Source organism: Carassius carassius, chromosome 24 (genome assembly GCF_963082965.1).
Source record: "Carassius carassius chromosome 24, fCarCar2.1, whole genome shotgun sequence".
In the NCBI taxonomy this organism is placed as follows: domain Eukaryota; kingdom Metazoa; phylum Chordata; class Actinopteri; order Cypriniformes; family Cyprinidae; genus Carassius; species Carassius carassius.
In genome coordinates, this window is record NC_081778.1 from 22,700,942 (window position 1) to 22,715,313 (window position 14,372).

Here is a 14,372-nt window from a genome sequence, read left to right on the forward strand (position 1 = left end):
CTGTTCATTCCCTCGGGATGCTTGCGGAATCGCCTGAGTTCGTTAGCCAAAAAACAGAGAAAAGGGTACCTGAAAAAGCGCAGGATGTGTCTATAAATTCATGGCTTCTCAGGAAGTGTGGGTACCCATTACACACGTCTGTCAAAGTTAACCGGTGAAAACAAACAGGTAGAATGGAAAGAAAGGTGAATATTTAGTGGAACGAATCTTTAATTAACACACTCATTTCAGTCGATATGTATGGCACTAATGGAGCTTTCTAAAGTTGGTACAGAATTAGTTTAAGAGCAATTTTGTCCAAAGTGTCCAAATGGAAATCCCTCAGTAAATTTTCTCTGCAGTGGCCTACTCCTCATTACAGACAACAATATAGATTATTCATCATAATTATTTTCCCTTGCTTACATATTGTTTTGCAACACTATTTTTATTATTGATAAGCCTACATGACACTGAAATATTACAGTTCATTACACACTATTAAGTATGCAGTTAATGTATTACCAAATGATGCTAAAGACCCTGAATAATTAATTTCTAACTTATAGAATAGTTTCATGAGTGTTGATAAAACATTTTTAGTATTTTTGGAACTGTTGATGGATGCAATAAAATTCATACACAGGCAGAAATTTGAATTTCTCATAGGCCTAAGCAAATGCTGATACAGCCATGAAATAAAAGATAAATGAAAGGTCAAAACAATGAAACTTTTTAATCTCTAATATGATAATGAAAGGTTTGCACGTGAATTGTTCCAGCATTTGGCTCCCACAGATAACGCTGTGTATATTTAGCTGTTTTCTGAACTTATTCTCCTGTGCACTTGTATGGCCTATATGGTTAATGGAGGGTTTGACCGACCAGACCCTAATTATATTCAAGTGGAGGGGGTCCCTCCTGCAAATTAAACCACGTGAGTACAGACGCGTGAATCGTGAGGGAAAAAAAGAAATAAAAAACAACTAGACCCGTATAGAAACCAATCTTATATTTTTTGTAAACGAAAGGAAATGAAAATTTAAAGTTTCTCATATAGAGCTACTTGAAAATCAAATTAATTAATGAGATAATTATAACACATTTTCCAGCAAATACTTTTTATTATCTTAATGTTTGAATTCAAATCAGCCTGGTTTAACCTAAAGAAAATCAACTTATAACATAGATAAGGAAAACTTTTTCTTTTTCTTAAACTTTTTCTCAAGCTAGAAAATTCTGTAAGCAGATTTAGTAGGCTACATCCTGGATACTCAAAGCCCACAACTGATTCCTACTGTCTTTCATTGCCATCTCACAAAACAAGGGCTATTATTTGTCTTTTCCTGTATGGCAAATCATTCATCTGAAGGATCAGTGTGATCCTTTCAACCCGCTCTCCATAGCAACCTCGTGCATCCCAGGAAAAATTCACCTCGCTCCACAAGGCCATATTCTTTGCGAAGGAAAAAGAAGCATCTGGGCGCTTTTTGAACCACTTTTTTAGCTGGCAAACTAAGCGAAGAGTTTGACTGAGCTGCTACTGTGACGCAGCTCTCTGGGAATAAATGACCGCTCTTTTTATAGACTTATTATAGACCAAATGAGTGCAACTGTACAGTGAAGCATCCTCATAAACTGCGGCTCTCTGGGGCAGAACCGACCATCGAATTGCAATCGGCTATACAGTACAATTTTGATTTAAAAAAAAATAAAAATAAAAATCCTGTCATCTGCTTTCCTATAACTTATTGTGGCTCACGTATTAATTTTTGCCCTAGGTCACGAAATATATCTTGAACGCAGAACCATCGCGTTTTTTAATTTTTTTTTCATTATAAAGAAAAGTGGTTAAAAATTACAATTGTTTATAAATCAAATTCCAACAATATATTCAAAAGCAATTACGCAGATGGAGTCTAATATAAACGCCCAAAGCTTTAGATGTAAAGTTAATTCGTATCAAATAACACGTTATGTTACTTTCTTTACTTAAATGTATAAAGGTTGTGCTAACTTACAGTAGGCTACCCTACAGATGTAAACCATCTGAGAAAAAATTAAAGTAACCGACATGTTTTATCTGGAATAAATTACACTTTATAATCAGATGTTCCTTAGAAAATGACATTTCTTCTACAAGTGTTATAGGCTATGTGATAAATAAATAACTGGTGGCTTTACATAACCACGCCTTTGACAGAGTGGTGACGAGCACTTGACCCCAAGAACATCATTTAGGTTACACTTTCATGAACGCGCGAAGCTCGAGCAGATGGACATATAGTAAAAGCAGTGAGCAAACTTACCACAGAGGAGCCTTTTGGTTTGATGCCTGAATTCTCCGCGTGTAACGGCACATTTCCTCGCAAAAGCCTGTGGAAACACCCCATAAGAGCAAGACAAACACAAACACGAACTTGAACTAAAAAAAAACAGTGAGGTGAATAATTTAAATAAAAGTGATACCAAAACAAAGAAAATCTAAAAAAGCTGTGGTTTTAGATGGAGTCGAACGTGCGCCTGATTGCGGAGTTTTAGACGACTGGAACAGGAGAGATGTAAGATTTGTTTAAAGCCCCAGATTTCCATTTAAGAACGTGATTGTGTTTGCAAAGATCCCTTTCAATCTTCGCATCTCCCCCTCTCTACCCCTCAGCGTCTCCGAGGCTGCTTTGCAATTCATAGAATTGGTAATTTGCTATTGGGACAAAACGTGAAGGGAAAAATAATCAGATCAGCCGGGAAGGGAATACGGAGGAGGCCAGAAGGGAGAAACAGTGGATTTCTCTCCAAGTTACGGTTTAGAAAAAATCTTCGAGTTAAGATATTGGTGGACTTTGTACGTTTGAAAAAAATTGTTGGCTTAAATATGAGTTTATTAAGCTAACAACTTTAATTTACTTACTTATTTGTAAATACTAATGTGGAATTTGACTTAAATTTACTCCCATGAGATGAAATATTAAAACGCGTAGGCTAGACACTGCATAAGTTTAAATAAAATTAGATGGGTATAGGTTAGTGTATATTTTACAGGGTGCGCTGTATTGTTTATGCATTTATGCATAATGATGAAGATTGCCTGATATGTTACAGAGTGGGCGGTCGGTAGGCTATTTCTGTATGATGTTTTATTAATTCGATGCATGCTTCCGTGATTGTGCTTTCGTGTGCTACTTCAGTAACATGATAATCATAAATAATTGTGTATATGGGCAACACTTAAATGATATTGCCATATAAACATCTTCATGTACATACTGATCCTCATCTTTCTCCTGGGTGGCTCCTGAGATACTTTAGAATGCTAATCTACTTGCAAAGAGGAGCGGTACAGTTACTGAAAAGGAGGTTGTGCTAGACGGTTCATTCTTCCACCCCTCCAAAAAGGGTACCACACTCCCCCACGTGGTTATTTGCAAAACAACCCTCAAAGCCCAGTCATTTCCTATGGTTTTTCTGCTCACGCTCTTTAGACTAGCGGGGAGAGGAGAAGAAAGGGAAAAAAGAGAAATCGTCTAGTGAAAGTGGCCAATTGCGAGTAACCGGGACTACGGCGCCCGGCAGCCAACCAAGCGGCCCGCGAGAAGTAATAAGGAACCCTGGTGGGCTGTAGTCGGCGAGGAACCAATGCACGCGTAGGGGAGGCGTGTCTTAGCTCTTCCCCAAGACCTCCCAGAGCAGGTTGTTGCGTTTTGGGCTCTAAAGCTCAAAGATCTCCGAAGTGCTTGTCAGTTTTCTAAGTCGGAGCCATGGCGACAACAGCTCAGTATATTCCGCGGAATAACTCATTGCCTTCGAACCCGCTAATGCATCCTGATTCGGACAGGATGCACCAGGGGACGACCTACAGAGAGGTGCAGAAAATGATGCACCACGAGTATTTACAAGGGCTAGCGACCAACACGGGACATCCGATGAGCCTAACGCACCACCAGTGGCTGCCCACCTCCAACACCGACTGGACCAGCGGCACCCACATCGGACAAGCGGAGCACAACAAAGGCAGTGTGCAGAGCAGGGAAGACCTGGGGAACGGCTATCACAGATCGCATCTGGTCCACCAGCCGACGCAAAACAGCCACCACGGATCATGGGCGCCGACCACAACACACCACTTATCCCCGCTCTCTCCCGCCTCCAATGGTCACCAGTCGCTGGTTTACTCTCAGACGGGCTACACTATGTTAAGCCCCCAGCCGTCGCTGCACCACAGCTTGCGGGACCCGCTCCACGACGACGCGGGTAGTCTTGACAACCAGATGGAGTCACCTCAGCAGCCGTTCAGCCACCATCAGGACCACTCGGACGAGGACGCCCCAAGCTCCGACGACCTGGAGCAGTTCGCCAAACAGTTCAAGCAAAGGCGCATCAAACTTGGTTTTACGCAAGCGGACGTGGGTTTAGCGCTGGGCACGCTCTACGGAAACGTCTTTTCCCAGACCACCATCTGTCGATTTGAGGCTCTGCAACTGAGTTTCAAGAACATGTGCAAACTTAAGCCTCTGCTTAACAAATGGCTCGAGGAGACCGATTCAAACACTGGCAGCCCCACGAATTTGGACAAGATTGCAGCACAGGGCCGGAAAAGAAAGAAGAGGACCTCCATCGAAGTCGGAGTGAAAGGGGCACTGGAAAACCATTTCTTAAAGTGCCCCAAGCCCTCCGCTCACGAAATCACCTCTTTAGCTGGCACTCTGCAGTTGGAAAAAGAGGTTGTGCGTGTATGGTTTTGCAACAGAAGACAGAAAGAGAAAAGAATGACACCGGTGGGGGTCCCTCATCCAACCATGGAGGACGTATACTCACAAGCGGAGACACCCCCTCTCCATCACACGCTACAGAGTCCTGTCCAGTGACTGCTATCATAAACAATGTACTTGCTTAAAAAAGAAACTACAATGGATTTTGTTTATCCCCTTGGTTTATCCCAAGCGATCAGAGACAGAAAGTTTGGGAAGAGTTCACGGACAGCTTACGGGACGCCAATAATTCTGAATAACGTGAAAATGCATTAATTACCACGTCAGCTTCGCGTGCATTTATCATATCAGTACCAGGGTTTACGAAAATCTTATCGTTTGTGCCACTATGGAAAAAAAATCGATTCTTTCACCGCCGACCAAAGGGAGCTACGAGCCACAAAAGGGCAATTTCTCCTGGACAAAGGAGAGTGGACAGTGCTTGTATTAAAGCGATTAATCAGATTAATTATTACGATGATTTATCCGATATTATTAGTGTTGTTTACTTTTTTTTTCTTTTCTTTTTTTTACGTTAAGATATTTTTTTCTGTCTAGCGAGTATTTTACTTTAATATCAACTAAGACGGTTGAAATGCGTGATGTAAAGTACAGGCACTTGTTCAAAACCTCCAAAACAAGCAAGTGCACCAGAAACTGTTTACAATGATCATTTCTTAGCACCTGCTATCGTCTAAAGATGCATAGACGTTAAAATGGCAACACGAATACACTGTCTGAAACTATATTTAGTCATATTGAGTTCTACTGCTTTCATTTTTTCCTCTTTGCATGAGGCACTTATAATGTTTTATAATGTTATTTTAGTTTCATTGCTTTCTTTTTTTATGTAAACGACATCAATGCTTTGCTTGTTTACAGTTTTTTGAACCGGCACTATTACAGCAAGTAAACATATTGAGAGTGATGAGTCAAAAAGAAAGAAATATCTCAGGTAATATTCAGTGCCCAAAAATCGTGCTGTACTCTTAGTTCTTCTTCAATATTGGCCAACTCTTGACACTCTCTATGTCAGCTGTGCCCGTTTAATTTATGTGAAATACATTTTGCGTCCTACTCATGAGCCTGGACACGGAGAAAAGTAGTTGCGAAAAAGGGATGTGTTTTCTGGACTATTTTTCGGGATTGGGGGAAAAATAGGAGGCTGGTAACGTTTGGTGTTGTTTCTCAAGATCTGGCATTTTTCATTGGAGAGCAGATGTTCATTTCTGCAGTGTTATTTGAAACAGTGTGAATATACAACCTTTTCCAAAAAAAAGTAATAAAGATAAAAAATAATAATAATAATTAGAAGAGAAAAGATTTTAAATAAATAGTTGTCAGGATTATTTCCAATATGTAAATATGTCGAATATGTAAACATATGTATTTGTTCTGGGTTCTTTTTGTTTTGTTTTCCGGGCAGTTTTGTACACTTACTAATTCCAAGAAGATATTTTAATATTTCATTTATGACCATTTATATATCTATATATTTATTTCCTACGTGTGTTTGGAGCTTTTTTTGTTCGGCTCTGATGATTATGTTGCAGTGGATTACAAATGTTTTGTTTACTACATTGTTTGTATGTTGATTGCAAAATGTAGACTGCAAAGTCGCGTTTATATTTATGTTATAGTAATATTTTATTACTTACATAAAACATATATACAAAAACACGACTTCTGTCTTTTTTTAAGCACATTTTCACGCATATAATGGTTATGGTGAACGAAATATGGTTTATAAAAAAAACTCTGGATTCCTTGTCTTATTTTTTCTTTTCTTTTTTCTGCCATTTTTTTTTGCCAGTCGAACCTTAAAATTGTTGGTCGATGTATTTAAATCAATGCACAGATTAATGCTATGATCATGTAATTTTTTTTTTTTTTTGCTCATGCACGATTTAATGAATTAAAAATAATTCAAACAAGAAACAACATTTTAATGTGGACAATCATGTAGTTTAAAAACATTTTAAACAGACACTATGTTTTTCCAGCTAGAAATGTAAAAAAATCGCTTTCGCTCTCTTAAAACATAATTAAAAGTACGATTAATAGAAATGCACAAGCTGTGTAAGAGAACAACATAACGACACCAGCTCTACAATAATGCATTTAGTGCCTGTATATTGAGGTAGGCTATATGTCAAACTTTTAAAGTCTAATACTAGGCCTATCATTAATTTCACGAATTTTCCAGTTTCTTATTTCATAATCTCTAGGTTAATTCATTTGTAAATAGTATAATTTGTGATTATTCTAAAACCCAGTGGATTGTGTCAGTTACTTACTTTGGAACATCAATGTGCCATACTACTGACCATGTAAATTTATCCCAAAACCAGTTATCGAAAGCATTCATGACTGTTTTCTAAAAAAAAAAAAAAAAAAAAAAATTAATAATAATAAATACAAATACTTAAAAGGACTTAGCTAAATTCGTTTGATTTCACATGATCTTGGAATTAGGAATTTGCCGGGTTCTATCCGTGACTCGCAAATCAGAATTCGAAGAAGATTCTTGTCTTATCTTAGGAATTTCTCCGGTTTAAGAAGTTATAAGAACGCTTGAGAAAGATTAAAGCATGTATCATGATGCTGATAAATGCTGGTTGAAAATGAACGTAGTCATGTGAAATCTATGATTATAAAGGTTATGTTATGTGTTATTGAGTAATGCAAAGAGTAATGTAGGCTAAATAATGTTTTCTGGCAAAATTACATTACCCTATTTGCTAAATTGCAGACAGGTCCTTAACAGTTATGTTAACAATATTTTAAATCTGTCGTTGGATATGTAATTTTTTTTTTTGAACAGTTCTAATTTTATTTCTATTCGTTTTTCCCCGGTTCTTTTCCGTTCGCATTGGATTTGGGGTGCTTTTGTATAACGTATATATACAAATGGCAACTTTTATTAATAAAATCTATCTATCTATCTATCTATCTATCTATCTATCTATCTATCTATCTATCTATCTATCTATCTATCTATCTATCTATCTATCTATCTATCTATCTATTTATATTCATCTCAACATCCTAAACAAGCTTTGCCTGCAGTCAAAGTTAATGTACCAACCGAGATAAGGTTTGTTAGGTTATAAATTAAACATAAGTGATCAAGTTTAAAATTCAAGAAAAAAATTTTATTTTCTTAGACAAATAACATTTATGGTTTGTGATATAGGTGACCCTGCCTGTGAAAGCTCAGCTAAAGCATTTTGTGTGTGTGTGTGTGTGTGATTTACTATTTTCTACATAAAATCGTCCTTCGTAAAGATGTAATGAACATTCTGTGAAAATACCTTTATATCTTTAATACTGATAAGTCAAATATGTCAAAGATTGAAATCATAGTGAGATTAATTGTTGAAATCAAACTTTGATGCTTGTTATCTCATAATTAGATTTTGAGACTTGAGCCTGGATTTCACAGACAGTGTCACATATCTGATGCGAGCTGTGTGTATAATTATTCAGGCATCGCATTGGAAGAGAAGTTATGAGAAAACAGTGATTCCCAAACGCCCCCTAACGACGTGAAGAGTTAATGCACGAGCCACGGTGCATTGGGTTCGTGGTTCAGTTTTCCACAATCCTCCTCAAAAAGTCATTTTAATAATCCATTGGTTCTCAGATGATGTGCTTCCTTTAATCCCATGCCAACATTTATCTCTAAAAAGTTTATAGGCCTATTTCAAATAATAACTGCTCACTGTTAGAAATTAGACCATATTTTTGATAGGTTGTCTTTTGGCACATCTTTTCTTCTAATAAATCAGCTTCCTAAAACAGGGACTTATTCCCAAAGCTTTACAGTCTATAGATCAAATCTTACAGAATCTGTATTACTTCATTATTTCCTTGTTAGAGAGAGATTGTAGCTTTTATTTAATATCTAGTGTTTGTTGGGAAATGGGAAGAAATCGAAAGGAATATTTTCAAGCAAACATCAATTCTACTAGAAGAAGAGATAGAAAGACCAGGAAAGAGATAAGCACCTTAGAATATGCAGTTACCTTTCATGTTTTAGCCCACCCGGATAGAGCAAAGGTGGTACAGGTGTGTCTAGGTGAAGAAGAGCTAATGGGAATTGGTTAAACTATGGAATTGGAGAGTAATGTTACCTGGAATGAGAGTGTGTGGCACATACACACACACACAAACATCTTTTTTTATCATTAAAACTACTCAAGTAAACTGCACTTTTCTAAATGTGACATCATATTAACTAATCTGCTACTAAAAATGACTTACCACTGTGGTTATAAATAGGCACAGTAAACCATGAATGAATCTGTGTGGAATGAGTCTCCGGGGCCAGAGTTTCTCCAGATGTCACTATGAACAACAGCTCTGTAAGAAAGCAGATAGCATGTCCACAGCAGGCTCTATTTCCAAAGAGTTAGGCTTTTGTTCAGATGGGATGTATACTGTGACTAAATTCTGGACCATATATTTCCAGTGACCACCAGTTAAACTATCAGGACAAAGGATGTGCATTAATTCATCCTGCTGTGAGACAAAGGAATTTTATGATGGTTTGTTACATGTTATAATGATACTGCATTATTTTAGCTTCCTGTAATGGTGATTATATTATAACCTTTCGTAGGCCCTATATGTAAGACATGATTGATTGGTGCTTTCTATAAAAATTGGATCACAAAACTGGCTTCTAAAGTCTTACAAGTTCTCAAATTTCATGGAGACAGACGAAGGGTTTAGTGTATAAAGTGCTAAATGCTTGAAGCTTGAATAAGAAACACCAATTAAAGACAATCTATAGGAGAAGAGCACTTAAATGTGCAAGTCTGATGAGAGCTTTGTTACTTATGCATAATAACACCAAGCAACAGGATGATGCACTCTGGGATGGCCATTGCCATCAGGCTTACCTGAAAACCCAGTGGCTCCTTTCCCTCTCCACTGTACAAATCACTTCCTGGCTCATGCCCACATCTGGTGAACCACAGACCCGGGCTGAGCCTGGGCATTTGAGACACAATGACACCTCCTCCATCAGTAGAGTGTCATCCAACACAGGAGATGTGGATTAGCAATGATTAGCAGGGATTATAGCTGGTTAATGGTGGGAAAATACATTAGGAGCCACAGGCTCAGGGAGGGATTTTGCTCACGCTAACAGATTTGCATTGATCCAGAGCAAATGAATGAGGATTAGCTGTATCTATCTACAGATAGATAACATTAAGCGTATTATTTGGGCACAAGCTGTTATTAATGACATTACATACACCACAACAATGCCGGTAATTATAACAAATGGGACAAATAATGCATTTAATGGTATTTTTAAATTTGTCTTGTTCTTTGTGTGTGAGAAGAAACAGTGAGAAACAGCACTATATTTATTTTGTTGTTAGCTATTGTGTTTAATAAGATTAATCATAAGATTAATCATAAGATCTCATTTCTTTCATCTCATTTCTACCAAATTAATTGGCAGGCCAGGTTTAGGAAAACCATTGTAGAAATGTCAAAATGGTCAGTTGTGTTCATCCCTGGGACATTAGATAGCTGCATAAGTTCAGAACGAGCCATTTTTTGCAGATTAGTTTCAATAAATGCTCTTATTTTAGCTGTGGAGGATGTCTTGAGTTCTGAAAGTTACAGTATGTTTTCATAGCATAATGAACTGTTTTATCTCAAGAGACAAAGGAAAATGTGATTTTTCATGATATGACCGATTTACGCAGAATTTCATATTGTTTGCATGATAGCGCATGCTGCTACACAAGGCTGCGTTTGTCCCCTTCAAAGCAGCTGATGGAAAGGCAGTGAGGAACTGACACGGAGGGACTTGTGTGGTCACACTTGCATCACCAAAGTTACCCAGCAAGTGATCTGATAATTTTTACCATTGTTCTGTCTACCCTCATCTCCTGCACTCACGGCCTGCACTCGACTCTCCACTCGCTATCATTTATGTAATAAACACCTGACCCCGACAGCGAAGGGCAGAGTGGTTGAGAATCAGAGGAGGAAGGAGGGGAAAATGTATTTTTTCATCAAAAATTCTCTCTCTTCCATACCTCAAGGTTTCACCTCACAGCCGCATGAAAGATGAGCAACAATGTGGCCACACAGCGATCAGATATTTACCATATGAAAAGCTTTGGCTGAGCACAGGAGGAGTGAGATGCTGAGTTATTTATGATGCCGGGGCCTTGTATCTATATGGACCCTCCTTCAGTTTGATTCTCAAATACAGACCCAGAGGATACATGTGCAGAGTCCTCTCACTTTTCCACTGCTTCTATCCTTCGCTTCACCTGTCTGTGCTGATGCTCTGGTGATGTAATGAATCCTAAGAACTGTAAAGGAATTTCTAAGGTTAAATTAAACTTGTGCTCTTAAGGTCTTTAGCATTTTGAGTTGCATCTCAAGTTTACAGTAATGCAGTTGCAAGTCAAAAGGCCAATCATTAATAAAAAGTGTATTATTCCATCTGTAAAGTCTAAATCATCCTTTTGATATAAAAGTGTGTGTGTGTATATATATCAAAGAAAGGATTTTGAGATCACTGGGATTGGGTTTATATACTCACAACATGAGCTGGAAATCCTTGATTGCAAATACCTTTGAACACACTAGGTTAGTAGGAAATTCAATCACATGAGTTTTATATGAACCATTAAGGTGTATAATTTGAAACTGTATATATACAAAACAACTAATCCTATTCTTAAAAGGATAATTCACCTAAAAATGAAAAAGGTATGTTTATCTGCTTACCCCCAGTACGGTGTACATTTTAGGACATCCTCAGACCTATGTCATCAAAGGAAAAGGCGTCATGTCTCAGACTAAAAGGCTTCAGTCATCGGACAAAACGGCATCGCGTCTCTGACTGAAAAGCTTAGGTCTCAGGAAAAACGACGTCAGTTGTCAGGTCTCAAACAATTAACGTTAGGCATCAGACGAAACGGACTCAGGCAAAAAGTCATCAGACGAAACAGACTCAGGCAAAAAGTCATCAGACGAAACAGACTCAGGCAAAAAGTCATCAGACAAAACGGACTCGGACAAAAAGTCATCAGACGAAACGGACTCAGGCAAAAAGTCATCAGACGAAACGGACTCAGACAAAAAGTCATCAGACGAAACAGACTCAGGCAAAAAGTCATCAGACAAAACGGACTCGGACAAAAAGTCATCAGACGAAACGAACACAGACAAAAAGTCATCAGACGAAACGGAATCAGACAAAAAGTCATCAGACGAAACAAACACAGACAAAAAGTAATCAGACGAAACGGACACAGACAAAAAGTCATCAGACGAACCGGACTCAGACAAAAAGTCATCAGACGAAACGGACTCAGACAAAAAGTCATCAGACGAAACGGACTCAGACAAAAAGTAATCAGACGAAATGGACTCAGACAAAAAGTCATCAGACGAAATGGAACGAAAATGAACGAAACGGACTCAGGTGGAGTATCGTGTTGCCCCGCCCCATGTGATGTCACACGCACGCCGTTCACAGGAAGTGGTAATGGTTGATTGATGGCAAAAGGAGGTAAGCAGTGTCTGATATTTTATATTTTAACAGTTTTATTCAAATGTTACACTAATTAAGTTATTTAGGGAAGAGAACATGCTTTTCGAGAGTCTTGTGTGCACGTTTAAAAAGTTAGTTAGCCATGTTGCAACTAGCGAGCTTTTATTTTGGCCAAGTAGTAAAATTACCCTCACGAAAAAAACCATGGTTTTACTATCAAAAACCAAAAAAAAAAAAAACACAAAAAAAACCCACATGGTCGATATAGTTAAATCATGGTATCCACAGATTAACCATGGTTTTGCTACACTAACCATAGTTTAACCATGGTGTTTGTTGTAAAACTGTGGTTATACAAATGGTACGTTAATCATTACACTAAAAAAACATGTTACTGCACTTTTACTATAATAAAACCATGGTCACTTTACGTCTGGGTAAAGCAAATTCTTTCAAGCTTTTAGATTGAAATCTTGGTCTAATTATAACATACCTGTATGAGTCTAACACCAGTTGTTGAATTAAATGATTTTGTAAAAACAATGTTTCTGTCTTATAATTAAATATATATTTGTTTGTTTCAGTCAATCAAGTTATCGCTGACATTTTCTGGGTAAGCTTGGCTATGCTGAGCAGGACGATTACCTGGGTTCAGTACCCATTTAGATGTCCAGGCAACAAATAAGCTCCTCCATGCCAGAGAATTACCGTTTGTTCAATCCAAACCTGCATGTCATCCTGGACTGTACAGAAATCTGCTGTGAAAGCCCTACATCACTGAAACTCCACTCTGAAGTTATAAGTGCACTACCACATTCAAAGGTCTGCTTGGGTTAGCGCTGTGTGGTGTAGTGGAGATGTGGTTATGGCAGACAAGGGGTTCACTATTGAATATATGCTCTCCAGTGTCGGATCATTCCACCTTTCAAATGTGCCAAGCAGTTCAGCAAACAGGACTGTGAAAAAACACAGGCCACTGCACGCCTCAGACTTCTGGTGGAAAGAGTGATTGGAAGGGTCAAGGAAAAACACATCTGGGATTCTGTTGTGCCACTCACCTTATCAGGAAGTATTAATCAGATCTGGCATAATTGCTGTTTTATGGTTTATTATCAGGAACCAATGTTTCTTGAGAAGTGAATGTATATTATTATATTAGATTTTTAAGAATGACTGTGATTATTACAATAGTAGTGTTACAGTGTTACATTTTTTTTTACCTTTTCAGTTAGTTGCAGTGCATACCTTTAATACCTACCATCATTAAATGTGTTTTTACTCATTTATTTTTTTATTGTAATGTAAAATTTTATATTTTGTATAATGAAATTATTTAAATAAAATGTCCCTGAAAATAATTTGACAGACACAATAAAATAGTTGACAATTAAAAGTAATTATATAATAAAATCTTCTTTGTTATATCATACAATGTATCAAATGTAAATATACACAACTAGTAAAAGAATATGCATATCATATACATTACAGAAGATTTAATACAAAAAGTATTCACCTTGGTATGTACATATTTCTAATAGCAAGTACAATATATTTATATATTTATATTGTGTGTGTGTATGTGTAAAGACCTCTAACTAGCTTGCTCTATTCTTTTTTTTATTCTGTTTTCTTTTTATTTATTATATTATTTAAAATCCCATGCTACGTGTACTGTGTTAACCTAACTGAGACTTGTTATAACACTTATATATCATTGCTCTTTTTGTTGTTTTTGATTGCTTCCACTGTCCTCATCTGTAAGACGGTTTGGATAAAAGCTTCTGCTAAATGAATAAATGTAAATGTAAATAATTATTGTTATAATTTGTGATGTATCTAATATGTTACCAAAGATCTACTACAAGATATGCTACATACTACTCAACTACATAAAGTATATATTTACTATGAATGTAAAAATAAATCTTAGGTTCATACTATAATATGAACAGAATCTGTCCATTCATACCACTGAAAGATACACATCCAGGTAAACGTTATAACAGTACTTTCATTGATGTTATGAAGGCATCATCTCGCCAGATCATCTGTATTATGAAATCTGATTTTGTGTCAGTCACAAAGTCACACCAGTGTAGACCAGTGAC

At 37.3% G+C, this 14,372-nt stretch overlaps 2 protein-coding genes across 2 annotated transcripts in view; one reads left to right on the plus strand and one right to left on the minus strand.

Moving 5' to 3' along the window:
- LOC132103207 (protein dopey-1-like) overlaps nt 1-14,372 on the minus strand; it is a 430,292-nt gene that overhangs the window by 340,259 nt on the left and 75,661 nt on the right. The window lies entirely within an intron of this gene.
- LOC132103206 (POU domain, class 3, transcription factor 1-like) lies at nt 3,489-6,402 on the plus strand. Its single transcript, XM_059508109.1, has one exon. It carries the CDS (start codon nt 3,735-3,737, stop codon nt 4,839-4,841), a length of 1,107 nt encoding a protein of 368 aa, XP_059364092.1. The 5' UTR covers nt 3,489-3,734; the 3' UTR covers nt 4,842-6,402.

Bases quoted from the DNA above. Each gene is read 5' to 3' on its own strand.
- LOC132103206 (XM_059508109.1), top strand. From the start codon at position 3,735: ATGGCGACAACAGCTCAGTATATTCCGCGGAATAACTCATTGCCTTCG.